The 27,358-nt window shown below is 44.4% G+C and overlaps 1 protein-coding gene and 1 long non-coding RNA gene across 3 annotated transcripts; both read left to right on the top strand.

Annotated features, from left to right (window-relative positions):
• The first annotated feature begins 52 nt into the window (after positions 1-52).
• UPRT (uracil phosphoribosyltransferase homolog) lies at positions 53-19,889 on the top strand. Of its 2 annotated transcripts, none has more exons than XM_079961473.1 (7): positions 53-545; positions 14,556-14,598; positions 15,744-15,813; positions 17,001-17,063; positions 17,574-17,735; positions 18,705-18,803; positions 19,441-19,889. In XM_079961473.1, exons 1-7 carry the CDS (start codon positions 160-162, stop codon positions 19,545-19,547), a joined length of 930 nt encoding a protein of 309 aa, XP_079817599.1. In that variant the 5' UTR covers positions 53-159; the 3' UTR covers positions 19,548-19,889. The 2 variants fall into 2 exon arrangements, with proteins under 2 accessions (XP_079817599.1, XP_079817600.1); XM_079961474.1 differs by lacking the exon at positions 53-545 and adding an exon at positions 826-846.
• LOC307207583 lies at positions 9,123-13,977 on the top strand. The gene is made up of 2 exons (XR_013834744.1): positions 9,123-12,646; positions 13,907-13,977. It is a non-coding gene; the product is annotated as an uncharacterized lncRNA (long non-coding RNA).
• Positions 19,890-27,358: the final 7,469 nt, after the last annotated feature.

Below are 27,358 nucleotides of genomic sequence, written 5' to 3'. Positions count from 1 at the left end.
CCCGCTGGGCGGCTTGCCGCGCGCAGGGACCTTCGAGGAGGCGGAGCTTGACCGGCTGGGCGGGCGCTGCGGCTGAGGTAAAGCCCCAAGCGCGGGGCGAGCGCGTGGCGTACCGGTGGGGCACCATCGGGGCACCACTGGGCGCCTTTCCGGCCGCGCATGGAGACGATGCCTTGCCACAACCAGAGGGTAGGCTCGGCAGATGCGCCCCGGCAGCAGCAGCAGCAGCAGGCTGGGGCGACAGACCGGGACCAGGACTGCTCTGAGCAGGCGGTAACGGGGAGCGGCGTCGGCAGCGGCGTCGTTTCCCGGCAGCTCCGCTTCTCCGAGCCCGGCCCTGGCGGCGATAGCCCCAGCCCGGATAGCAGCAGCTGCTGCAGCGGGAGCGGCGGCGGCGGCGGCTGCAGCTGCTCTGGTAGCAACGGGGGCGGCCCTGACACGGCCCCGTCGCCGACCCTCGACCTGCCGGCCGCCGCCGCCCCTCGGCTCAAGCTCCTGCCCATGAACGACCAGATCCGGGAGCTACAGACCATCATCCGGGACAGGTAAGGCGGGCACGCGTCGGCAGCTCCTATTCTTGGCGCCAGGCTGGCCTCCCTCTGAGCATGTGCAGAATGTCGCCTGTGCGCGCGTGGTTGGGGGCGGCGTGGTGGACATCTGTCAGCGCGAGAGCCCCTTTCGTTCCCTGACCAGACGGAGCTCCGTCGCCTCGTAGCCTCCTGACAAGAGCTGGGGCGTAGAGTCTGCCCAACCTGGCCTTTTGTGGCACCCGCAGGGCCAGGATGTGCTCAAGTGGCTCTCACTTGTGTGTTTTTCGGGGGAAACCCTCCCTTTTCCCGCCCAAATGTACGCAGTAATGTATGTTGTGACTATCTAGGTTTAGGATCCAGGTCCAGGTCAGGATGTGTCGTCTACGGAGGCTGGAAACTCCACTGAATTTATTGCGGTCTAAGCTTTTGCGGTCCACCACATTAGATGCAAGAGGGGTTAACGGTGCATGTTCATTTGTTGTTTGAAGTTCAGCCTTATGAGCAGGGGAGCCAGCCTTTCTGTACGTATATAAATGTATATCATGCAGTGATGTTCGGGGGGCGGTCTCTTCTCTCTTGCTGGATTTGGGCACAATGAATGTGATGGTGCTGAGCGAAGCTGTGGGCGAGCTCTCTTTAAATAAGAAATGATGCGTCCGGCGTTATGCTTTGCAGGAAGGAGGGGGAGTAGATGGTGGTGAGGAATAAACAAAGCAGAAGGGACTTTTCCCAGGTTGGTTTTCCGTGTCTGAGATAGCTTAGGGCAAAGCTCAGCGAATAAAAGAGTGTTTCCATCATTAACTTACTAGGTGGGGCATTATAAAGCACTGTTCTCTTGACCTCAGCCCCACCCATCATCATGGGAATAGTCATACTGGCCTACCTTACAGGGCCCTTTTTAAAAAAATATGGTTGGAATAATGCATGTGGTGTGCTTTGAATGCAATAAGCTTGCAATTTTCACAGGTTATTTTCTGGGGATTACCCCTAAAGCCAAAATTGCATATAGTTGATACAGTCATACCTCAGGATAAATACGCTTCAGGATAAGTATTTTTGGGTTGCGCTCCATGGCGACCTGGAAGTAACGGAGTGCGTTTCTTCCGGGTTTCGCGGCTCGCACATGCGCAGACGGTCAAAATGATGTCATGCACATGCATGAAAGCGGTGAAATGCAACACGCGCAGACACGCATGTGCATCTTACGTTCTCTTCAAGATGTGAACGGGGCTCCGGAACGGATCCTGTTCGCATCCCGAGGTACAACTGTACACACTGAGTTCAAGGGCAGGTGGGTTTGCCAAAGTCTTTCCCCCCAAAACACCCATTCCCTTTTCCACCCACTTTTTAATTACCGGTAATTTGCCAAGCATGTAAAGCTGAATACACTCAAACTAAATATGTGGAAGTTTTGGGCTTATTGTACTAGAAACATGCTACTTGCTGCATAAATATGACCTATTAAATACTCTTGAATTGGCCATCCAAATTTGCTGGAATGGGAGGAATCTTTTCAAAGGATAGCTTACCAGGTAGCTGGCATGGTGTGTCCTTATGACTGAGGCTTGAGTGTATGGCAGGTGATAGTTTTGAGATCACATAACCTCAGGGTTGGGTAAATGCAAAGCAATATTTTCCCTTACTTTTTGGAGGACATTGCAAAAGAGCAAGTCATAGCACTGGAGTTTTGCCTATAATTCAAGCTGCAGCCACCTTCAATGAATGGAGAGCTGGATGTCCATGCCTGCTGCTTCACTGTTCTTTGCTTGCTGCCAGATCTGGTTTTGTCATGCAAACTGACGTGATGACAGTTTGCTCTGCTTGTACTTGATTACTGACTGTGGTTGACTAGTATTAGATTATTTATTTATTTATTTATTTTGCTTTCTAGGAAGAAGCAAAGAGGTGCAGTGTCAATGTATCTTGTCTAGTTAGCCAACCTCTGGGATTAACATTAAGTGAAAATAGGCCTAGCACAGGGGTGTCAAACTCAAATTCATCGGGGGCCGCATCAGCAGTTTGGTCACCCTCAAAGGGCCGTTTGTATCTGTAGGACTATGTGTCCACTCTTTATTATCATAAATTATTGTCACTGCATTCAGTTATTACTGTTTTTTGTAATAATGTAGACGGTCCAGAAGGATGTTATGGTTGATTGTATCAAAGGCCGCTGAGAGATCCAGCAGAACTAGGAAACAAAGTTGTTACAAATAATGAGCCCTAATGAGACGATTGCTGCAATCCTATGTGCATTTACTTGAAACTCCTGTCGAAGAAAGTGAGGCTGGCTTCTGAATAAACATACACGGCATGGGGCTGTAAATAAAATGTGTATGTGTGGGGGGGAGAGAGAGAGAGAGAGAGCTCTGACAGGAAAGCATCAACATGCCTTGTGCACTCTCATTTTCCTTGGCTAATTCCCCTGCCTCCCCCATCTCGGGGTGCCATTGCATAGCGCAAAAGGCGAAAGAGCGCGAGCGCGCTGCCTGCAACTGGATCTCCGGCTTCTTTCTTTCCTTCCCCGAGGCGGGAGGGAGAGATCAAGACGGAGCTGCTGGCAGGGCGGAGAGCGAGCCGCCCAATTGTGTGACCGAGTGATGGAAGGGCTGCAAGGAGCCGCGTCCGATACACAGCCCCTTCCCATCATGGCCATCATCATCGCCGCCCCCACTTTACATTTATTTTAAGGGTGTTTGGAGTGTGCGCGCGCCTCTCTCTCTCTCTCACTCACCCCCCCCACCAGCCACCCCATATTCCCAAAGAACAACTTGATCATGGGCATCGTCGGTCCTGGCTGTGCAAAGATGGAGAGGGAGGAGAAATGAAGAGGAAGGGAAGTCCCGGGCTGGTGAAATCCAGCACGGAGGAGAAGAGGACGCCTCCCGCAGGGCGAGTTAGCACGCCGGGATCCAGCATCCCCGGAGAAGATCCAAGGCTGGAATAAAAAAGTTTCTCCGAGGAGAAAGACTCCCCCTCCGCTGCGCGGAAAGACCTGACCTTCTGCTTGCTCTTTTTGAGCAGTGAGCGGGAGAGAGAAGCCAGCTGCCCGCCTCGCTTCGGCCCCCGACGACGAAGGCGCAAGTTGAGAGACGCGGGGACATTTGAAGCAGCAGCCACGTCCTTAAGAGCGACGGGGGGGAGGCGAGTAGGGAGCCGCACCATGTAAACTTTATTGTGTCAAAAAAAAAAAAGAAGAAGAAGAAGAAGAAGAAGAAGCGAGAATAAAAGGTGAAGGTCGGCGGCCGGCGGCGGCTACACGGGCCACATGAAGAGGTCTGGCGGGCCGGATTTGGCCCGCGGGCCTTGTGTTTGACACCCGTGGCCTAGCATATACCATGAACTCTGCTAAACTCTTAGGGACAAGTTTTGCCATGCAGTAGGTGCCTTTCAGATCCTGCACTGCTGGCTGGTAGGTGAAAAATTTTAGTGAGTAGGATGGTGGTTGGGTCCCAATTCTAATAAGCACTATAGCTAATCACTTCGCTGGTCATTCATGGAGAAGGCACTGTTGCATCTTGCAGCTGCACACATTGCAGTTTCTTCAAAAAGTATCACATGATGATTTGGTTGGACAGTGGTCCCACATCTAGTTATCTCAGTAATATGAGGTTTCTAGGGCAGCTTTGTCCTTACTAGGTGCTTCCAACATATAAAACACAACACATTAATATTTAACCTATAAAAAAACATGAAACAGCATAATCAGGCAATAAATACTAATTTTATTAACTGTACATTAATGTTATCTAGTGCTGATATGCATGCGTTTTGAATCTATACTTGTTCATTCAGGAGTAAATTTCACTAAGTTCAGTGGGTCTAACTCCAATTCCAAGGTGAATTTAGGATTGCAGCCTTGGAGCAAGCTGATCTTAAGAAAGTTTATTTAGGGAAATTGGTGTCATCCATGGGCTGCCTTTATGTGCTAAATGTGGAGTAAATCAGCTGAATCCATAATTCAGATGAAAGCTGTATAAGTAGAAAAATTTCCTGAAATGTCCTTCTTGGATTGTACTGTATAGTTAAACTTCTCAAACATGCAGCCAGGCTAGGAAAATGACAGCCGACTATTGGTTATTTGAATGCATGTTTGGTATTGATATTTAGTCTTTAGTGTACAGCTTAGGTGTGAGCGTTTTGTTTCACTTTTTACAGTTGATGAGTATGGATCCCTCTAGATGATGTAATTGTGATGATTTGTTCTTTTGATGCTATCAGTGTATGACCCCACAGGCAAAAAAAATATTTATTCCTGCAAAAGTTTTGTGGCAGTCATACCCTTTCATTTCCAACCAGTGCATAGCTGTAACGTGCTGCTGAAATCCTGTAACTTTTTATACCACAAATGCTATTTTTGTTGTACTATAGTTGCTCTGGAGAGCAATAATGCAATACTGGGGAATCATCACAGAACAACTATTAAAGAAGAAACTCAAGAACATGTTGCAAAGTACACCTGCAATCAGTGTTAGAAACTAAGATATATAAATTAGGTGCCAAATGGCTCCTTTAACCAAGGTTGCAGTCACCAAAACAGAATGTCTAGCTGCCAGTTTGGGGCAAGACAACTCTAAAGACTTATTTTTCAAGTGATGGACTGACTGTGATTGATTATCACTTAAATATTTGGCTAGTTCAAATGACAACCTTGTGCTAGGTTAAGAACTTTGAGAGAAGTCACTTTATCCAGGGACAGTCCACATATATATTGGCCTATTCCTACAGGATGTGGTATTAATGTGTGAAAACAATCAAGATCCAATTATTCCCAGGCATACACCTCCATCCTGGCACCCATGCATCTTCACTTGGTTGCACGTGGCCAATAGCCAGGGGCAAAATGCGCCTTGTGTAATTTTGAACACACTGCCTGCAAAATAACACCAGCTTGGAGGGGTCCCGTGGGTGTGCACACACAGAGTTAAGAGACAACAATGAAAAAGTTTTTTCTTTCAAACTGCATATGGATGCTTTTCTATTTAACCAGTTTGGTGAGCTGCTTTCTCCTCCTCAAAAAAAGGAGGTATAATGAAAATCAGCTTTATGTGCATTCTCTTTAAGAAGTGCCTGTATCATGGGAGTGTCTGTTCTCTACTACATAAATGATCTTTCTGACCAGGTAAGTGTTAGGATGATTTGGGCAAGAATCATACTACAGTGGTACCTCAGGTTAAGTACTTAATTCGTTCCGGAGGTCCGTTCTTAACCTGAAACTGTTCTTAACCTGAAGCACCACTTTAGCAAATGGGGCCTCCTGCTGCCGCCGCGCTGCCGGAGCACAATTTCTGTCTCATCCTGAAGCAAAGTTCTTAACCCGAGGTACTATTTCTGGGTTAGTGGAGTTTGTAACCTGAAGCGTCTGTAACCTGAAGCGTATGTAACCCGAGATTTTGTTGTTGTTGTTTAGTTGTTTAGTCGTGTCCGACTCTTCGTGACCCCATGGACCAGAGAACGCCAGGCACTCCTGTCCTCCACTGCCCCCCGCAGCTTGGTCAGACTCATGCTGGTAACCTCGAAAACACTATCCAACCATCTCGTCCTCTGTCGCCCCCTTCTCCTTGTGCCCTCAATCTTTCCCAACATAAGGGTCTTCTCCAGGGAGTCTTCTCTTCTCATGAGGTGGCCAAAGTACTGGAGCCTCAGCTTCACAATCTGTCCTTCCAGTGAGCACTCAGGGCTGATTTCCTTCAGAATGGAGAGGTTTGATCTTCTTGCAGTCCATGGGACTCTCAAGAGTCTCCTCCAGCACCATAATTCAAAAGCATCAATTCTTCGGCGATCAGCCTTCTTTATGGTCCAGCTCTCACTTCCATACATCACTACTGGGAAAACCATAGCTTTAACTATACGGACCTTTGTTGGCAATGTGATGTCTCTACTTCTCAAGATGCTGTCTAGGCCTGTCATTGCCCTTCTCCCAAGAAGCAGGCGTCTTTTAATTTCGTGGCTGCTGTCACCATCTGCAGTGATCATGGAGCCCAAGAAAGTAAAATCTCTCACTGCCTCCATTTCTTCCCCTTCTATTTGCCAGGAGGTGATGGGACCAGTAGCCATGATCTTCGTTTTTTTGATGTTGAGCTTCAGACCATATTTTGCACTCTCCTCTTTCACCCTCAATAAAAGGTTCTTTAATTCCTCCTCACTTTCTGCCATCAAGGTTGTGTCATCTGCATATCTGAGGTTGTTGATATTTCTTCCGGCAATCTTAATTCCGGCTAGGGATTCATCCAGCCCAGCCTTTCGCATGATGAATTCTGCATATAAGTTAAATAAGCAGGGAGACAAAATACAGCCTTGTCGTACTCCTTTCCCAATTTTGAACCAGTCAGTTGTTCCATATCCAGTTCTAACTGTAGCTTCTTGTCCCACATAGAGATTTCTCAGGAGACAGATGAGGTGATCAGGCACTCCCATTTCTTTAAGAACTTGCCATAGTTTGCCATGGTCGACACAGTCAAAGGCTTTTGCATAGTCAATGAAGCAGAAGTAAATGTCTTTCTGGAACTCTCTAGCTTTCTCCATAATCCAGCGCATGTTTGCAATTTGGTCTCTGGTTCCTCTGCCTCTTCTAAATCCAGCTTGCACTTCTGGGAGTTCTTGGTCCACATACTGCTTGAGCCTTCCTTGTAGAATTTTAAGCATAACCTTGCTAGCGTGAGAAATTAGTGCAATTGTGTGATAGTCTTTGGCACTGCCCTTCTTTGGGATTGGGATGTAGACTGATCTTCTCCAATCTTCTGGCCACTGCTGAGTTTTCCAAACTTGCTGGCATATTGAGTGTAGCACCTTAACAGCATCATCTTTTAAAATTTTAAATAGTTCAGCTGGAATACCATCACTTCCACTGGCCTTGTTATTTGCAGTGCTTTCTAAGGCCCATTTGACTTCACTCTCCAGGATGTCTGGCTCAAGGTCAGCAACCACACTACCTGGGGTATATGAGACATCCGTTTCTTTCTGGTATAATTCCTCTGTGTATTCTTGCCACCTCTTCTTGATGTCTTCTGCTTCTGTTAGGTCCTTTCCACTTTTGTCCTTTATTATGGAAATCTTTGTACGAAATGTTCCTTTCATATCTCCAATTTTCTTGAACAGATCTCTGGTTCTTCCCATTCTATTGCTTTCCTCTATTTCTTTGCATTGCTTGTTTAAGAAGGTCTTCTTGTCTCTCCTTGCTATTCTTTGGAAATATGCATTCAATTTCCTGTATGTTTCACGATCTCCCTTGCATTTTGCTTGCCTTCTCTCCCCCGCTATTTGTAAGGCCTCATTGGACAGCCACTTTGCTTTCTTGCATTTCCTTTTCATTGGGATGGTTTTCGTTGCTGCCTCCTGTATAATGTTACGAGCCTCCATCCATAGTTCTTCAGGCACTCTGTCCACCAAATCTAAATCCTTAAACCTGTTCCTCACTTCCACTGTGTATTCATAAGGGATTTGACTTAGATTTCCTACTTTCTTCAGTTTAAGCTTGAATTTTGCTATAAGAAGCTGATGATCTGAGCCACAGTCAGCTCCAGGTCTTGTTTTTGCTGACTGTATAGAGCTTCTCCATCTTTGGCTGCAGAGAATATAATCAATCTGATTTCGATGCTGCCCATCTGGTGATGTCCATGTGTAGAGTCGTCTCTTGTGTTGTTAGAAAAGCGTGTTTGTGATGACCAGCTTGTTCTCTTGACAGAACTCTATTAGCCTTTGCCCTGCTTCGTTTTGATCTCCAAGGCCAAACTTGCCAGTTGTTCCTTTTATCTCTTGACTCCCTACTTTAGCATTCCAATCCCCTATAATGAGAAGAACATCCTTCTTTGGTGTCACTTCTATAAGGTGTTGTAAGTCTTCATAGAATTGGTCAATTTCAGTTTCTTCAGCACCAGTAGTTGGTGCATAAACTTGGATTACTGTGATGTTAAAAGGTCTGCCTTGGATTCGTATCGAGATCATTCTATCATTTTTGAGATTGCATCCCAGTACAGCTTTTGCCACTCTTTTATTGACTATGAGGGCCACTCCATTTCTTTTACAGGTTTCTTGCCCACAGTAGTAGATATGATGGTCATCCGAACTGAATTCACCCATTCCCGTCCATTTTAGTTCACTGATGCCCAGGATGTCAATATTTATTCTTGCCATCTCATTTTTGACCACCTCCAACTTACCCATGTTCATGGTTCTTACATTCCAGGTTCCTATGCAATATTTTTCTTTACAGCATTGGGCTTTCCTTTCGCTTCCAGGCATATCCGCAACTGAGCGTCCTTTCGGCTTTGGCCCAGCCGCTTCATCAGCTCTGGATCTACTTGTACTTGCCCTCCGCTCTTCCCCAGTAGCATGTTGGACGCCTTCCGACCTGAGGGGCTCATCTTCCAGCGTCATAACTTTTATATGCCTGTTGTCTTTGTCCATGGAGTTTTCTTGGCAGGGATACTGGAGTGGCTTGCCAGTTCCTCCTCCAGGTGGATCACGTTTGGTCAAAACTCTCCACTATGACCTGTTCATCTTGGGTGCCCTGCTCGGCATAGTTCATAGCTTCTCTGAGTTCTTCAAGCCCCTTCGCCACGGCAAGGCAGTGATCCATGAAGGGGTATACCCGAGATACCACTGTACAATTGTCTTAAAACAAAACAATGATGCTTTTCTCAAAGCTACTAGCTTTATAGTATATTATATGCTTTCCTGAATTGTAGCTGCAGCTATTTTATCTGTAAAGCTCTTGCAGTAGCTACTTCCTGATTTTGAATGAATGTATTAACACATACAGCACAATGTAAAAAGTCAGCTAGCTGCAGATAGCATCATGATTAGCTGTGTGCTCCAGCGGACAAGAAGAAATGTCACTTACATTGTTTGACATCACACATTTATTATAGACGCACCCAGTGTTGCCACTGTGCCTTTGGCAGTGTCAGTTTTTCCATGTCAAAATCCTCATTTCTGCGTTTTATTGAAATTCCTCGTGCATCAACATTTTTTGGGAAAAGCACATATACTTTGTCAATCCAGTGTAATGTATTTGTAATTGGAGGAATATTCGTCATTCCTTGCCACTAAGTGGCAAGAGAAAACGGTGATTAGCCAATAATCTAGTCTTCTTGTACAAGATATCTTTGGAATGAAACAGAGAAAAGCAAGGGGAAAATAGAATGATGCAGCAGAGAAATGTCTGTCCATCTTAGGTACTCTGGCAGTGGATTCAAGACAGACAAGAAAAGCATAATTAGGATATGGAATCCACAACTATAATGAGTTGTAATGAATAGTAGGTTGGATGCCCTCAATGATGTGGGTTATGCAAACATTTTAATTTGGAAAATTCTCAGGAAAAAATGCCTTATACAAATTAAGTTAATTTGCATTAGAAAAAACCAGAGGCCCTAGAAAGTAATGTAGCATATTAATTTTACTTGTATTTACTAAACAAAGAAACTTTTGAAACTGTCAAGCTTGCTTAATATTGTGTGCACCATTTCATTGCTACTAATGAACCTACAAAACGAAATTTTTTACACCCCACATCACTAGATGACTTTACAAAATATTAGAGGAAACGGCTCTCTGCAGATGTCCTAAATGTGTGTTAAATACATGAAGGGGACTTGTAGGGACAAGTGCAATAGCCCTGCTCCATGTTCTTTTCCCTCCACAAATTGGAGGGTTACCTCCTGAGCTGATCATCGTCTGAGTTTGTGGTGGCTCTCTGCACATTTTAGAACCTTATTTTTCCAGGCTTTTAAAACATATGGGGAGCTTCTGAATATAGGAAGGTGTTTTACTTCAGGTGACTGCCATTCAATTTGTGGAGGGTGATGCGGGGGAAGGGGAATGTGCTGATTCCCATAGCCCCTCTTGCATATTTACTTAATACACATACAGAGCACCTGAAGACAGCTTTTGACTGTCATGAAAAATGGGACCTTAATGTCCAGGGCTATTATGCCCCCTGAGTACCAGCTGCTGGGAGCAATCCCTAGGGCATGGTTTTAAAGAGGCCTCTGCCTGGATACTGTAGAAACAGAATGCCTAATCCTATAAAGGCATCACTTTTGAAGGAAGACAGCTTTTGCTTGATTATGGAATACAAGGCAATTGGCAATCCCCTATGATTGTTAAAGGTAGCCAAGACATACAGCTGTTTACACATGCATATCTACTTGATTTCTTTCTTTTTTGGTACTGTTAAAGATGCAGGGTAGTAAGTGGAGTTCTGGCAGGGAGGAACAAGGCACAAAATAAATGAACCCTAACACGACCATCTTGTGTAGCTAACCCCGTGTCTAAATTTAACTCCACTAGACTACTGTACACTTGATGGTTGGCAGCTGAATGTGTAAGCCAACCACATAGAAATGTGTTCAGTTGAAGGTAGTGCAGAAGATTGTCTGTGATGACACGTGGATAAATTCTAGGTAAGACAGGAATGCTTCCCCTTAGAAATAAGAAAGACAATGGACTCCATGCAAGCTGTCTTCTTAATTGGATGGAAATAGTCTAGCCACAGCTGCTTATGCTCAGGTAACCTCCTGTTTAAGACTATTCCAATGAGTTATATGTGGGAGTGCTTTCAAAAACTGTCTGAAATTTCAGATGGTCCCGAACTGAGATGGGCTGTTTGATCACATTATACAAGTCTGTTTTCAGGTTCAATTTAAAGTAATGAGATCTTGCTGGAAGCTACTATGGCCAGTACCACCACTTCTCCCATAGAGGTGCACCACCTTTGCTGCTGCAGCCAGAGAAGCGGCAGTGGCAGTGACTTCTAGGTTTTGGCAAGACCTTGTGGACCTCTTGCGAGATTTCACTGAAACCTGGAAGTTGCTGCCACAGCCTCACAACCCTAGAAAGCAAGGTTTTGGTTGAACTGTCAGTGGGGAGAGGTTGACACCTTCCCGTTTTGTCTCAGGTGGTGAAATGGGATGGGCTGCCCCTGTTGATCACGGTGATAGGACAAGGGATACAAATATTGTATACTTCAGTGGCTTGTTTCATTGAATATTTGTACATGTCTCGTGTTTATATATGTATGCTGGGTTTAATGGGGAGTGGAATTTAGTCTCATAAAACTTTCATTCCCAGCGCAGATTATATTGCCTGATTTCAGGGCTAAAATTGGCAGTGCTGCAGTTTACAATGAAAAAAGGATTTGCAGGCAGTTGGGCTTGAGAACAGGTTTCCATAGAAGCAGCTCTGAGCAGTGTGTTTCTATTCTGACAAAATCCAAAGTTAATGGGAGGTAAATTTAACTGCTGGCATTTTGTATATGGCTGCAGATGGTTTTAACTGCTTATACGCTGATCCTAAATAAGCAACAAAAGCCACTCTTTTTTTTGAATGGGGGATCAAGTTTATTATGGAACTAACTTGACCCTATAATATTGTCACACATGAGCTTATAGCTTCTAGAAAGGATTTTGACTTCATCTGCATGTTCCAATTAACAGCAGTCTTAACTGCTGATACTAAATTCTGATCAGAATATGCAGAATGTGACCATTTTAGGTTGCAATATTTTCCTTTTGTGATTGCTTATTTTAGTGGCTTACAATATGATTAAAAAGTTATAATAAAAATCAATTAAAATTACCCACAACAACAGAATGCTTAAAATGCCTACTGAAATAAGGACTTCATTAGATGCCAGAAGTTCAAAATGGATGTCATCTGTCTTATCTCAGCTGTGAAGGAGTTTCATGGAGTTCAGCCCCAATATTGAACATAAGGCTCCTTGCGGATACAAGTTGTGCATTTGAGCCATTGGTGAGGTGGGGGAGCACTAACAGTGACTCCATGAAGACCTCAGTGATTAAGCATATAAAAGCCCAGGCAGTTCTTAAGATAACCTGCACCCAAGTTGTTAAGAGCCTTGTAATTTAATGAAGAACTTTGATTCTGGCCTGGTAGAATATGGGTAGGAAGTGCAAGCTTTTAAGCATTGTGTTATGTACTTGTGATAGTCTGTACCCACAAAGAGTGTAGCTGGTTGAGTTCAGCTAGTTCACCCACAACAAACTATACTTTGAAGGAGTCTTTAGGGGAAGCCTTGGCTGTTTAAAGTGGTATGATTCTGCCTTAAATGTATAGTGCAGATGGGGTCTGAGTATGAATATCATGCTAAACCAGTGGTTTTCAACCAGTGTGCCATGGCATCCTGGGTGCCTTGAATGATGGTCTAGGGTGCTGCGGGCAACACTGGCCTTTGTCCCTCTTCCCTTCCCTTCATCCTATGATGCCCTCTCACATCTCTGCCTCCCAGGCTTGCATAGCTATTTGTTGCAGCAACCCTGGCTACAAGCTCCACAGATAAATGGTGCTTCTGGGGCTGGTCAGTGGGTGCTGGTTGTCAGGAGCTGAGGCAGCCTTGGAGTAAGCAAGCAAGCAAGCAAGCAAGCAAGCAAGCAGACGAGGGAGCCCAGCCACCCATTTCACCAGCCCTTGCTGTTGGGAATGGATAGAGAATTCCCAGGCCCCTGTGGGACAGTGCGAGGAGACCCCTCTCTTTGGGGCAGAGGGACAGCAGTGGCTGTCCAGAGGACTCCCAAGAAGAGAGAAGAGGAGGCTGAGGGAATACTCCACAACGGAGGGTGTTTGAAAAAGGGTGACAGGCTGTCCGCGCTGCAGGCAAGCGGTGACATAACTGGGCTCCTGAGCCCCACAGGGGTGCTGCAGAAGGAATGTAGTTGATCAAAGGAGCTATGGACCCAGAAAGGTTGAAATCCTCAGTGCTAAACTTTGGTTCAGTGCACCATGAATGAACCTAGTATCCTTACAGGCTTTTGACACCCTTCCCTCTCCTTCTCCCAAATAGCTGGGATAAGTTTGACAGGCTTTCATGTTGCTTTCCCTTAAATATAGCTTGCTGTTTTTTAACTGGGGATAGTGGTTAACACTAAGTACTATTAGTTTTAAAACAAACCAACCCATGGAGTTGACTTGAGTAGACTAATCCTAACATTAAACTATGATCCCCATTATTGAATACAACAGCAACATGACAAGAGAAAATGAAAGCTTCTAAATGTGGGAGAGGTGTATAAGCATTGCTTTTTTCTGGGGGGAATGCTGGGCTACGCATACCCCTAAACATTTTGTGAATCTAAGTTTGGCCTCATTGAGGGGCAGTATTTCAATATGAGTAGGAAAATGAGAGTACCCCTAAACATTTTTTTTAGAAAAAAAGCACTGTGTATAAGTAACGTCTGTGACTGTTGTCATGAGATCAGTGTTAGAAACTGAGATATGAAAACTAGGAGCTAAATGGCACTTTAAACCTAGGTTATGGGCACAACAACGGAATGTCTAGGTGCTTTTTAAAATAACAAGAATACAAATTAAAATTAATGAACTGCAGCTAAAATATTGTGTTAATTTTTCATATCGTCTAGTCCTTCCCCTGCCTACCCCCTAATATTCTTAAGGGGGTCTCTTCTCCAGTCTTCAGAAAGTAGCTGGAAGTGGGGAGGCAGAAAAAGGTCCTCCTTTCCTTCCACTCTGCAGTTTTAATCTGAATGAAATCTTAGGCACAGTACTATGCCCAGAGCTCAGAAGCTGTTCACAGTAATGAAATTCCCTGTCGCAAAATGTGCAATGGGAGTTTCGAACACTGCATGAGATGGCAGAATATTTTTCTTAGTGTTTTGAATTAATTCTGTTTTTGAGTAGACTATAGGGAGACCATACATTTAGGACCCCATGGACTGCTACTTCACTTTCTAGATTTAGATTGTCCGGCTAAATAATACAATGAGTAAAATGAGATTCACATGCATAACTCTTTGTCTTCATGCATAATATCTCTGCTTATAAACCTTCTTAGAAAACACTTTAAATCCACCTCTAATGACTAATGTTCATAGACCTTAATGACTTCACTTCAAATAAGTTAATCTAAAGGTCAAGCCTTTAGTTTATATTATGAGGGAAAGTGATAGATGCATTTCACACTTATTTTTAATTGTGTGCATATTCTCTGGGATATTTAACAATAGTAGCTTGTTGGATAATCATACTAAAAATTCTGTTCTTTTCCTCCAGGACATCCAGCAGAGGGGACTTCGTATTTTCTGCTGATCGATTGGTAAGTTAGTTGAAGGCCTGTTGTGTAGATTGGTGTATTAACAGGAGTATTCTGCTGGAATGAATAACTATTACTGGAAAAGAGATCAATTTTTTTTGAACCTGCTGCTTATTTGAAAACCAACGATCTGTCAGTAATAGTTTTCATATCAGCATTTATGTTTAATCCTAAGCATATCTACTTTTATGCCAACAGACTTCCAATAAATATGTGTAGGATTAGGCTATTAATATGCTAAACTAAATTGTGATCTAGAAACAAAAACTCGGGCTTGCTTTCTACAGTGACATTATTAGTTTCTTTGCAGAGTTTCTTGCACCAAACAAATAAAACCATTTAGTTTTTAGCTGTTAAGAAACACTCTGGTGTCCTGACTACATGACATTTTCAGGATGTTTACTTAACATGATCCCATTTTAAATAATGGGCAGTATCTACTACACAGAGAATCTCCTGCCATTCTTTAACGCTGGCTTGTTCATGGAAATACCCACTTACACAATAACAGACATGAAGTTCTTCCACTTACAAATTGTCTCCCCTCAACTATGGAAGAATACATTAAATATATATATAACCAAGGAAAATCCTTATTTTGTTACATTTTCTTGTATACCTACACCTAGGGCCACTTCCCATGCGACATTTTTCCTACATAGAGTTGTGGGGGTGCAGGGACTTGCCCTGATCGCTACTGGAATGTGGTCCACAACAGCTTGTGACCATTGTAATGTGGCCCTCAACCTGGAAAAGGTTACTTAACCATCGGATAAAGAAAGAATAAGATGATATTACAGTTTGAAAATATCTAGGCAAGGGGAGTTCAAACTGGGAGTCTTTACAGGAGTGTAACTTTGAAGTCTTGTGCTCTTTTTTCCATGCTTTCCAGTGTGTAAATGTTGTACATACATTATACCAAAAAAAATAGTTAAAATGATCTGTAGGTGGTGCAGATGGTGGATCAAAGTCCATTGTGCTTATTTCTGGACTGTTGAAGATGTTGAGGGGAGCACTTGGGCTGTGCCCTTGCACTAATGGTGTGTTAGCATTTATTTGAAACTGAAGCCTTGCTGTGACAATGTTTTCTCATTTTTCTTCCACTTTGTCTTGCTCCCTCGCCCATTTGAATTCTTTCTCTCTTACAGATCAGGCTTGTGGTTGAAGAGGGGTTGAATCAGTTGCCATACACAGAATGCACAGTAACCACTCCAACAGGTAATGGGGAAAGTATGGCCAGCCTAGCTGGTGTGGAGAATAAGGATATGGTGTAAAGTAAAATGGGCAGTGTGGTTTGACCTACCAGTAAAGTTAGCTATAGAGCGGGCATTCTGCAAATAAGAGGATATTTAAAATTTGATCACTTTGTAAAATGATTTTTTTGAGATAATTTGGCAAAGGCCAGGCCTTTTCATGACTGGGAGAAAAACAATTTTTAAAATGTGTTTGCTAGACTAGGAAGGCCCCTGCAGAGGAGGGGGGCATCTGCATATACCTGCCGCAGGCTAAGCCCACTGAGTGGGGAGGGGGCATCAGTGGCCTGTTTGAGTTTATTACTTTGTTCTAACAAGATTCCCTCCCCAGGCCTCAGACAAACTCTGCATGGGTCTGAGAATAGGTCTTGGTTTAGATGCAATGTATGAGTGTCTGGCTGGATGTAGAAGGGATGTAGGGCCCATTCTTGTTGGCTCATCTCAGAGACCAGCTACTTTTGACTTCTCCTGCCCATCCCACCTGATCATTAGAAGGATTTGTACCCTGCTGACATTCATGAATGAAGATAATACAAAGGAACCAAGGGAAGGAGTAGAGGGAAGTTGGGGGATTCAAGTAATCTCATAATGTGGGTTTAATATTGATTGTGTATACAGTTGCCTGGCGTGCTCTGGTCCATGGGGTCACGAAGAGTCAGACACGACTAAACGACTAAACAACAACAACATACAGTTGTTATAAATGTTTTATTTTATTATTTTTTCTCCTCTTTAATGTAATGTTTTTGCATGGAAATTAATAAATATATTATACAAAAAAGAAAGAGGGATTTGTACCCAAGCTGATCTCCCTTCCAATACATTATCCGTTTGTCATTTGTGTGTGTGGTTTTTTTTAAGTTTGTAAACTTAAGGACTGTCGTGTGTGTGTCTGTGTGTGTTGTTTAAGATGCTCTGTGAGCATTTTTGGGATGAAGAGTAGGATAAATAAATAAACTTCTATTTTATCTTGTACTCTCTGTGGAACTTTGAGGGATAGACATCTTTTTGAAATCACTGAGGTGTGCAAAATGTGCCTTAGAATTGTAATTGCTTAATGCAACTTCCACTGTCCATCTTGAAATAGGATATTCAGTGTGAGTAAAAGGAAAACAACATCTTTAATCCAGATTCTGTGTGACCTTTCAACAGGGTACAAGTATGAAGGGGTGAAATTTGAAAAAGGAAATTGTGGAGTCAGCATAATGAGAAGTGGTAAGTCATTTAACATTTTGTGTGTGTTCAGTCTTTTTATTATCAGTGCAGTGTTGCTGTTTCTAGCAAAAGTGGCACCATATTGGAAATAGATGTATGACTACTACGTAAGTTACTAAATTATACTTAGGAAAGCAACATAGAGGGCTGTAAGAGGAACAGTGACAAAAATGACTATGCTTTCCAAGCAAAGTGTTAATCCCATATGTCATTTCTAAGAGCAAGTTTTGACACAGCCACTTTTGGCTTGCATCCTTATGGAAAATGGATGATGGATAATTTTTCACATGAATGTAAGTTGCATCTTTCCTTGCTGATAGTGCTTGCCTCTCACACCAGCTTTTATTGAACGGCATCAGCTGTCTTCTGTTATATGGGGAGCTACTGTATGTTGCAGAATGAAAATTGCATATAGAAGCCATTGCGAAAACAAAAAGGCAGGTAGATTACTGAAACAGGCTGGCCATTGCTTGATTTGTAACTGTTTCTTATTTTCTTCCCCCCATGAAGGAGAGGCTATGGAACAGGGTTTGCGTGACTGTTGTAGATCAATCCGAATAGGAAAGATCCTGATCCAGAGCGATGAAGACACCCAGAGAGCCAAAGTGTACTACGCAAAGTTTCCACCAGATATTTTCAGGAGAAAAGTTCTCCTCATGTACCCAATACTAAGTGAGTGCCATAAAGGATTCCCCACCCCACAAATATTGACCATTTGACTAGAGAGCTCTCTTGGAAGGCAAATCTATCATTGGTTAGAATTAAGGATTTGGTTTGGGGCCATACAACACTGGATTTTTCAAGCTTTTCCAGAATTTACATTAGTTGAACTACAGCACATTGGCTGGCACAGAAGTGTCTATAGCAGGCATAGGCAAACTTGGCCCTCCATATGTTTTGGGACTACAACTCCCATCATCCCTAGCTAACAGGACCAGTGGTCAGGGATGATGGGAACTGTAGTCCCAAAACATCTGGAGGGCTGAGTTTGCCTATGCCTGGTCTATAGGCTGCACGTGTTGAAAATATGCATCTAAAGATGCAACTTGTTGTTTGAGTCACTTAAGTACAAACAAGTAATGAGGATGTTGATGCTGGGCGCACCTAGTAGAGTGTAAACTGTTCAGCAAGGGGTGATATTGAAGCTTTTGCTCATTCCTAAATGTTAATTAAATAGGATCAGATATTTATTTCTCAGATCTGAGCTGTTTGATTCTGTTTAACCAATTTTTTAATTTCAAACTTTTATAAAAATGCATTAAAATCAGATATAGAAGCCATAATAGTCTCAAACCCCAGTGCCAAATGCACTTGCTAGAAATTGACAAGATAATTTAGTTCAGAGTTAAGTGTTTAGAATTTAGATTTAAGCCCATGGCTGCCACCCATTTTGAAACTGACCCTATTTACTCCTTGAAAGAGTACATTGAGCAATGCTAGCCATTGGAGAAGGAACTTTAGATGCACTGAGCTTATTGTTTTAGTTTATTGTTTTTGTTTGGAATGTCAGAATTCATACCTATAGGCCATGCAGATTAATGATGAAATAGTTTGATTTTGATAGTAACATAACTTGAAAATATACTAGAGTAATTCCTCTTTCTCCTTCTCTCCCCCTCCCACCCCCCAAAATATTGTCAGGTACTGGCAACACTGTGATTGAGGCTGTAAAGGTTCTTATAGAACATGGAGTCCAGCCAAATGTCATAATTCTGCTGAGTCTATTCTCTACACCTCATGGTAAGTTAAAGCAACAGGGCAGACAAACAGCCAAACTGAATGTTATGAGCTAGTCCTGTTGACTTTCTCTGGTACAGGATACACATTATCTTTACCAAAAATAGACAATAACATGTTTACCTATATGTGTGCTGATTTCTGTAATTGGTTGTTTCCAGAATTTATGGTACAGCTCCACCACATGTGCCAATAAGATCCCTGCTCCCCACGCTTTTCATGTCAGTTGTTTGCCAAGGAATACTTTGTTACAAGGGGGCTGGGGACAGATTCCTTCCTCTCAGTACACATGTGGCCCCAGTCCATTTTACTGGGATTTGCCATTGACCAACTCATGTCAGCATCCAGGATCATTGCAATTAATGACACTTGGCCAAAGAATGCAGCTATGTGCAAAACATTGGGGAGGAAAATGGATCATTGAAAGGAGTTTATGCCAGCAGCAATTGCCATTGTGAGCATGTAATTTAATAAGACATTTGATGAAGTCTGTATGTTAGATGGGTTAATTCTAAAGGGGGGCAGAGGAGGAGGAGAGAGAAGAGAATCAAGCTCCGTAATTAGATGGGAGCCCTTGTTGCAGAGTTGCAAATGTAGTTTACTGAAATGTTTGACTTCCCCAACTTTTCTTTTTTTAAAGGTGCCAAATCAATAATCCAGGAATTCCCAGATATCACAATTCTAACGACAGAAGTTCATCCTGTTGCCCCAACGCATTTTGGACAGAAGTATTTTGGAACAGACTGAAGTGCTTTAACCAGTGTGTGTTTTGTTACTGTATGATATTATACCATTTTTCTACATTTTATAATTTGAAGCAGAGGTATTGCTGGGTGTATTTAACAGCCTATTTTTCTTTTGCCAAAGGTGAAAATAACCTGGGCCAGTTTTGTTTTTTTTAATTTAAAAGGGAAAATACTTTATCTTGTGTCCACTTGAGTTGAGGGCAGCAATGAAGCACATTGCGCTGCAACAGTCTTCCAATGATGCGCATATCCAGATTGCTGCACTCATGGTTCCTTTATTTATTCTTTTGTAGCCAGTTTAAGTGGCTGCTTGTAACGGCAAAATAAATTAACTGTGAAGACACCATAGCCTATTTAATTTTTCAGTGCTTATAAGCACAGCTGGAATTTTTCGGAAGTCTTGATGCTTTGCAGACAACGGCTCCAGGTAATATTCTTAAACCGTATTGCACTTATGAGCTTGTTACGAAGATGTGGTTAACAGAAACCAGTCACAGTCCAGAGAGTGATATGTGCAATACAGTACACTGCTCATATTTGCCAGCTCAGGCTTGCACAAGCCCTTGGAAGGATTGTGTAGTATGTGCAGAGCAGCTTATGTGGGTGGCTTTGCACAGAGTTCTCTTGCAAACAGCACATTTGAAAAGGAAGATAACTGCTCTGTATCCAAAGCAGCTTCTTCCAGTTACAGCCTGTAAAGTGGGGGGTGGGGAATGGATCCTGAATGAATTGTTGGACTCCAACCCCCATTAAATCCAACTAACAAGGGCAGTGGCCAGTGATGATGGAATTGTAGTCTGTGTCACATCTGGAATGCCACAGGTTACTCATCCCTTCAGTAAAATGTCCACCGCTGCTTGTCCACCAGGTTTCTCTTACGCACAGCAACCCAGGTCATGTGGGCGGGGGGGGGGGGTTGCAGTGATTTTTAGGAAGTCATTAGTTTGCACCAGGCGTCCTATTGGGAAGACCCAGTTTTCCGAGTGCATGTTCTGGAAGTTGGGCAATAGGGGCAGTACAGGATTCCTTTTGGTGTACCGACCTCCCCACTGCACCAAGGATTCCCTTCTCAAGCTGCTTCAGGTTGTGGCGGATGTTCTCCTGGAGACACCTAGCTTGGTTGTCCTAGGGGATTTTAACATCCATGCCGACACGACCTTACAAGGGGCCGCTCAGGACTTCGTGGAAAGCATGGCCTCCATGGGGCTGTCCCTGAATAAGTCTGGCCCAACCCATAGCCGCGGACATGCCTTGGACCTGGTGTTTACCTCTATGGATGTTGGTGATCTGACACTAAGTAAAAACGAAACGAAAGAAATGCCATGGTCAGATCACTTCCTGGTGCAACTGGACTTCTCTGCGACCCATCTCCTCTGCAGGGAGGTGGGACCAATTCGGATGGTCCACCCCCACCACTTAATGGATCCAAATGGTTTCCAGAGAGTGGTAGGGGATGCTTTATCCCATGTTGATGGCCTTTCAGCTGATTCCCTGGTGGCCCCCTGGAATGCGGAGTTAACCAGGGCTATTGACTGTTTGGCTCCGAAGCGCCCTCTCCGATTGCATGGAGCCCGGTTTTCCGTGGATCTGAGGGCAATGAAACAATCGTTGAGACGGCTAGAGCGCTGGTGGCGGATAACTCATTCCGAATCTGACCGGACACAGGTTAGAGCTCAACGTCGAGCCTACCAAGTGGCGATAGCGACGGCGAAGAAGAATTTCTTCACCGCCTCTATTGCATCTGCAGAAAACAGTAGCAGGAGACTTTTTCAGGTGGTTCACAATTTAGCGGAACCACCTGCAACATCGGGGCCCAGTACGGGCCACATGTTCTCCTGCAATGATTTTGCAAAGTTTTTTGCAGATAAAATCGCTCAGATTCGGGAAGAGGGAGCAGGGCCGGGGCTGGAGAGTGCTAGAGTTTTGTCTAGTCAAGTTGAGTGGGATCAATTCCAATCAGTTACCTCCGAGGATGTGGACAGGCTGCTTGGATGAGTGAAACCAACCACCTGTCTCCGGGATCCTTGCCCATCCTGGCTTATAAAAGCAAGCCGGGAAGGACTGAGCGATGGGCTTCGCGGGGTGGTGAATGCTTCCCTCCGTGAGGGAGCCTTCCCAGACCTGCTGAAAGAGGCGGTTATTAAACCGCTTCTTAAAAAACCATCTTTAGATGCGGCCACGATGGCCAACTATTGCCCAGTCTCAAATCTTCCATTCTTGGGCAAGGTGATTGAGCAAGTGGTTGCTGAACAACTCCAGGCATGCCTGGAAGAAGCGGACCATTTGGATCCCTTCCAGTCGGGATTCAGGCCTCATCATGGGACTGAAACTGCCTTGGTCGCACTGGTTGATGATCTCCGGCGGGCTAGGGACAAAGGTGATAGCTGTTTCCTAGTTCTGCTGGATCTCTCAGTGGTGTTTGATACCATCGACCATAACATCCTTCTGGACCGTCTTGAGGGGCTAGGAGCTGGGGGCACTGTCATACAGTGGTTCCGCTCCTTCCTCCTGGGCTGTGTTCAGAAAGTGGTGGGGGGGATGAGTGTTCAGACCCCTGGGCTCTCACTTGTGGGGTGCCCCAGGGTTCTGTCCTCTCCCCCATGCTTTTCAACATTTACATTCAGCCGCTGGGAGAGATCATCAGGAGGTTTGGGCTGGGTGTTCATCAGTATGCGGATGATACCCAGCTCTACCTCTCTTTTAAATCGGAACCAGTGAAGGCGGTGAAGGTCCTGTGTGAGTGTCTGGAGGCGGTTGGAGGATGGATGGCGGCTAACAGATTGAGGTTGAATCCTGACAAGACAGAAGTACTGTTTTTGAGGGGACAGGAGGCGGGCAGGTGTGGAGGATTCCCTGGTCCTGAATGGGGTAACTGTGCCCCTGAAGGACCAGGTGCGCAGCCTGGGAGTCATTTTGGACTCACAGCTGTCCATGGAGGCACAGGTCAAATCTGTGTCCAGGGCAGCTGTTTACCAGCTCCATCTGGTACGTAGGCTGAGACCCTATCTGCCTGCGGACTGTCTCGCCAGAGTGGTGCATGCTCTGGTTATCTCCCGCTTGGACTACTGCAATGCACTCTACGTGGGGCTACCTTTGAAGGTGACTCAGAAACTGCAACTAATCCAGAATGCGGCAGCTAGACTGGTGACTGGGGGCGGCCGCCGAGACCATATAACACCGGTCTTGAAAGACCTACATTGGCTCCCAGTACGTTTCCAAGCACAATTCAAAGTGTTGGTGCTGACCTTTAAAGCCCTAAACGGCCTCGGACCAGTATACCTGAAGGAGCGTCTCCACCCCCATCGTTCTGCCCTGACGCTGAGGTCCAGCGCCAAGGGCCTTCTGGCGGTTCCCTCATTGCGAGAAGCAAAGCTACAGGGAACCAGGCAGAGGGCCTTCTCGGTAGTGGCACCCGCCCTGTGGAACGCCCTTCCAGCAGATGTCAAAGCGATAAACAACTACTTGACATTCAGAAGACATCTTAAGGCAGCCCTGTTCAGGGAAGTTTTTAACGTGATATTTTAGTGTATTTTTGGTTTCTATGGAAGCAGCCCAGAGTGGCTGGGGAGGCCCAGCCAGATGGGCGGGGTATAAATAATAAATTATTATTATTATTAAATGTAAAAGCATTATAGTTTTATTCTAATATGGCACTAATTTATTCTCAATAGTGACATTTTTTCTAATCTGCTGGCACCCCAAAACTATTTAAGATTTAGATTTCAAGAAAAATCAGCTGTGTCTTCTTTTTGCATTGTTACCTTTGTCATTGTATTCATAATGAGGATCTCTTAATCATGTGATTGGGGCCTGAGGGTCTTTGCTTTTAAAAGAACAAAATTCAAGCCCTTGTGACTGAAAGCTTTAAAACAGCTGAAAACATTAAAGTTGGAGAGGTGATCGAATAAGATTGTCAATGGCTGGAAGCTGAGCTCATTATCCATCACCATGACTTGCAAAATCGGGGAGGGGGGCAATAGACAAAATGTAATAATATTAATAATAATAATAATAATAATATAGAACAAATTATGCAAAAGGTAAAGGAGCCCTGGACAGTTAAGTCCAGTCGAATTGAACTATAGAGTATGGCACTCATCTCTGCTTTTAGGCCAAGGGAGCTGGCGTTTTGTCCACAGACAGCTTTTCTGCATCATGTGGCCAGCATTGACTAAACCGCTTCTGACGTACCGAACACCGTGACGAGTGTCAGAGCGCACGGAAACGCAATTTACTTTTCCGTCGCAGTGGTACCTTTTTATCTACTTGTTCAAAACAAATACATGATTTAGGGCCTTATGTCTAATCCTTGAATACTTTCTTGTTTTGGCCTGCTATAAATGACAGTGGAGAAGCTGGATGTATGGAATTTCCCACCTTTGCCTTTCTTTGTGTTTGGAAGGCCAGTCTAGCTTTGTTAAAAAAAACCCAAAGGTATAATGCTCCTTCCCAAGGCTGCGCAGAATTTGTGCTTCCAAAGAAATCTTCCTTAGTGTATCTCGAAGCCCAAACCTTTGCACTGCTCTTTTAAACTCCTGCATTGTAAACAAACAAGTCTGTCCTGTAAAGTCTTCCATTGACCAAAATACTTTAGAATGTTTTTTAATGGAGACTCTTGAACAATGTAGTCTTTATGCTTTGAAAAGATACAAAGAGTAGAAAAGGGAGTGCTGTTTTCCAGTGATACAGTGCATAAGTCCACAATGATTTTGCAAAGTTTTTTGCAGATAAAATTGCTCAGATTTGGGAAGAGCAGGGCCGGGGTGGGAGAGTGCTAGAGTCCTGTCTAGTCAAGTTGCACGGGATCAATTCTAATCTGTTACCTCCCAGGATGTGGACAGGCTGCTTGGACAAGTGAAACCAACCACCTGTCTCCTGGATCCTTGCCCATCCTGGCTTATAAAAGCAAGCCGGGAAGGACTGAGCGATGGGCTTCGTGGGGTGGTGAATGCTTCCCTCCGTGAGGGAGCCTTCCCAGACCCGCTGAAAGAAACCATCTTTAGATGCGGCCACGATGGCCAACTATTGCCCAGTCTCAAATCTTCCATTCTTGGGCAAGGTGATTGAGTGAGTGCTTGCTGAACAACTCCAGGCATGCCTGGAAGAAGCGGACCATTTGGATCACTTCAAGTCGGGATTCAGGCCTCATCATGGGACTGAAACAGCCTTGGTCACACTGGTTGATGATCTCTGGTGGGCTAGGGACAAAGGTGAGAGCTGTTTCCTAGTTCTCCTGGATCTCTCAGCGGCTTTTGACACCATCGACCATAACATCCTTCTGGACCGTCTAGAGGGGCTGGGAGCTGGGGGCACTGTTATACAGTGGTTCTGTTCTTTCCTCCTGGGCCATGTTCAGAAAGTGGTGTTGGGGGTGAGTGTTCAGACCCCTGGGCTCTCACTTGTGGGTGCCTCAGGGTTCTGTCCTCTCCCCCGTGCTTTTCAACATCTACATGCAGCCGCTGGGTGAGATCATTGGGGGGTTGAGCTGGGTCTTCATCAGTATGCGGATGATACCCAGCTCTACCTCTTTCAAATCAGAACCAGTGATGGTGGTGAAGGTCCTGAGTGTCTGGAGGTGGTTGGAGGATGGATGGTGGCTAACAGATTAAGGTTGAATCCCGACAAGACAGAAGTATTGTTTTGGGGGGACAGGAGGTGGGCAGGTGTGGGGGACTCCCTGGTCCTGAATGGGGTAACTGTGCCCCTGACCTGGTGTACAGCCTGGGATTCATTCTGGACTCACAGCTGTCCATGGAGGCGCAGGTCCATTTTGTGCCCAGGGCATCTGTCTACCAGCTTCATCTGGTACGCAGGCTGAGACCCTATCTGCCCACAGACTGTCTCGCTCGAGTGGTGCATGCTCTAGTTATCTCTCGCTTGGACTACAGCAATGCGCTCTATGTGGGGCTACCTTTGAAGGTGACCCGGAAACTGCAATTAATCCAGAATGTGGCAGCTAGACTGGTGACTCGGAGCAGCCACCAAGACCACATAACACCAGTCTTGAAAGATCTACATTGGCTCCCAGTACGTTTCTGAACACAATTCAAAGTGTTGGTGCTGACCTTTAAAGCCCTAAACGGCCTTGGTCCAGTATACCTGAAGGAGTGTCTCCACCTCCATTGTTCTGCTCGGACACTGAGGTCCAGGGCCGAGGGCCTTCTGGCAGTTCCCTCATTGCGAGAAGCCAAGTTACAGGGAACCAGGCAGAGGGCCTTCTCGCTGGTGGCACCTGCCCTGTAGAACGCCCTCCCACCAAATGTCAAAGAGAAGAACAACTACCAGACGTTTAGAAGACATCTGAAGGCAGCCCTGTTTAGGGAAGCTTTTAATGTTTAACAGACCACTGTATTTTAATATTTTGTTGGAAGCCACCCAGAGTGGCTGGGGAAACCCAGCCAGATGAGCGAGGTATAAATAATAAATTTTTATTATTATTTATTTTATTTTGTATCACAAGAAAAGGAATGCAGAACAATCATAATGGTTTACAGCGAATAGGTTAGGCCTAGGCTAGGGCATGGATCCGGTGATCGAGTAGCCTGAGGGTGAAGTGTTCTGCATCCCTTTTTAAACTCTGAGAGCAAACCTGAAAAGGGACATCTTCACTTGTGTCCACTCACAGGGTCCTTCCCCAGGAAGCCAAAGCACCACCTTTTCCATGCCCATGACCAGTACAGCATATTAAATGCTCCTCACTATTGGGAGCAGGGGAAGGCTACTGTCCCTCTTCACTCCCTGGTGAGTTGGTGGGGGACGGGACGGGACCAGGATTTCTTATATATCAACAATCAAGGTTTGCTACCCCAAAGCAAATGTTCTTCATTTAAAGAGATCAGTAGTATTGATATATTCACTCAAGATAGTGGCTGGGGAAACCCAGCAGATGGGCAGGGTATAAATATTATTATTTATTATTATTATTATTTATTATTATTATTATTACAGTGGTGGTGCCCCCTATTAGTTGTGCACTCCCAACTCCCTTTGCTCCTGGCCTGTGGCCATGGTGGGCTGGGGGCTGATGGGAATTCACGACATAAAAAGGGCACCAGGTTGGTGAGCACAGCTGTTGTACATCATTCCTGTATATTTTCAAGCTCATAGGGAAACTGAAATGCTGCACCCCTGCTTTCATTAGTAGTGTAGACTGTAAGCCTTTTATACTTTTACTGTGCTATTTCTGCCTGAGGGCTGGTCCTAAGGATTGATCCGTATATGAATTAAGAATATTTCTATTGGCAATAACTCTTATATCCTTAACAATTAGTCTTCAGTTGCTAGATAGTGGTTATGCTCAGTGGTGACTAATCAGTACTTTCACAACTACTCCATTGCCAAGATGGGGAAAACCCATAGCTTCATAAAGCCAAGCACCATGTTTCAAAAGAATACTTGGTTGAGTCTGGCTGAGCCAGTCCATGTGAAATGGTCTTTGCACTTGGTGTTATTTAAGGGCAACGTGTCTTGATGATTGGTAGTAGAATAAGCAAGCTGGAGGTTATTTAAAACATTTTTGGCATGTGTAAATGTTAAACTGTCCAATTATTCATTGACACTTGTAAATTTTAACTGGATACTCTTTCTATCTCAGTACTCAAAAGGGTAACTGTTTCAGAATGCTGGGCTTCCATGTCAGTGCCCTTAGACAAAATTATAGGAGTTGAAAGTGCCTTGAGATGAAGTCTACAAAAAAGCACTGATACATAAATGTTACCATTCTTGCAACTCTTCTTGGTGGAGTTTGAATGCAGTAGATACAGACTTCTTAATAGAATTTTAAAATATTTGAAATAAAGTCTTTAAACTTCA

Source organism: Podarcis cretensis, assembly GCF_951804945.1.
Source record: "Podarcis cretensis genome assembly, chromosome: Z".
Taxonomy (NCBI): Eukaryota; Metazoa; Chordata; class Lepidosauria; order Squamata; family Lacertidae; genus Podarcis; species Podarcis cretensis.
Note: the sequence above shows the minus strand (reverse complement) of the source record. Positions and strands in the feature narration are given on the sequence as shown.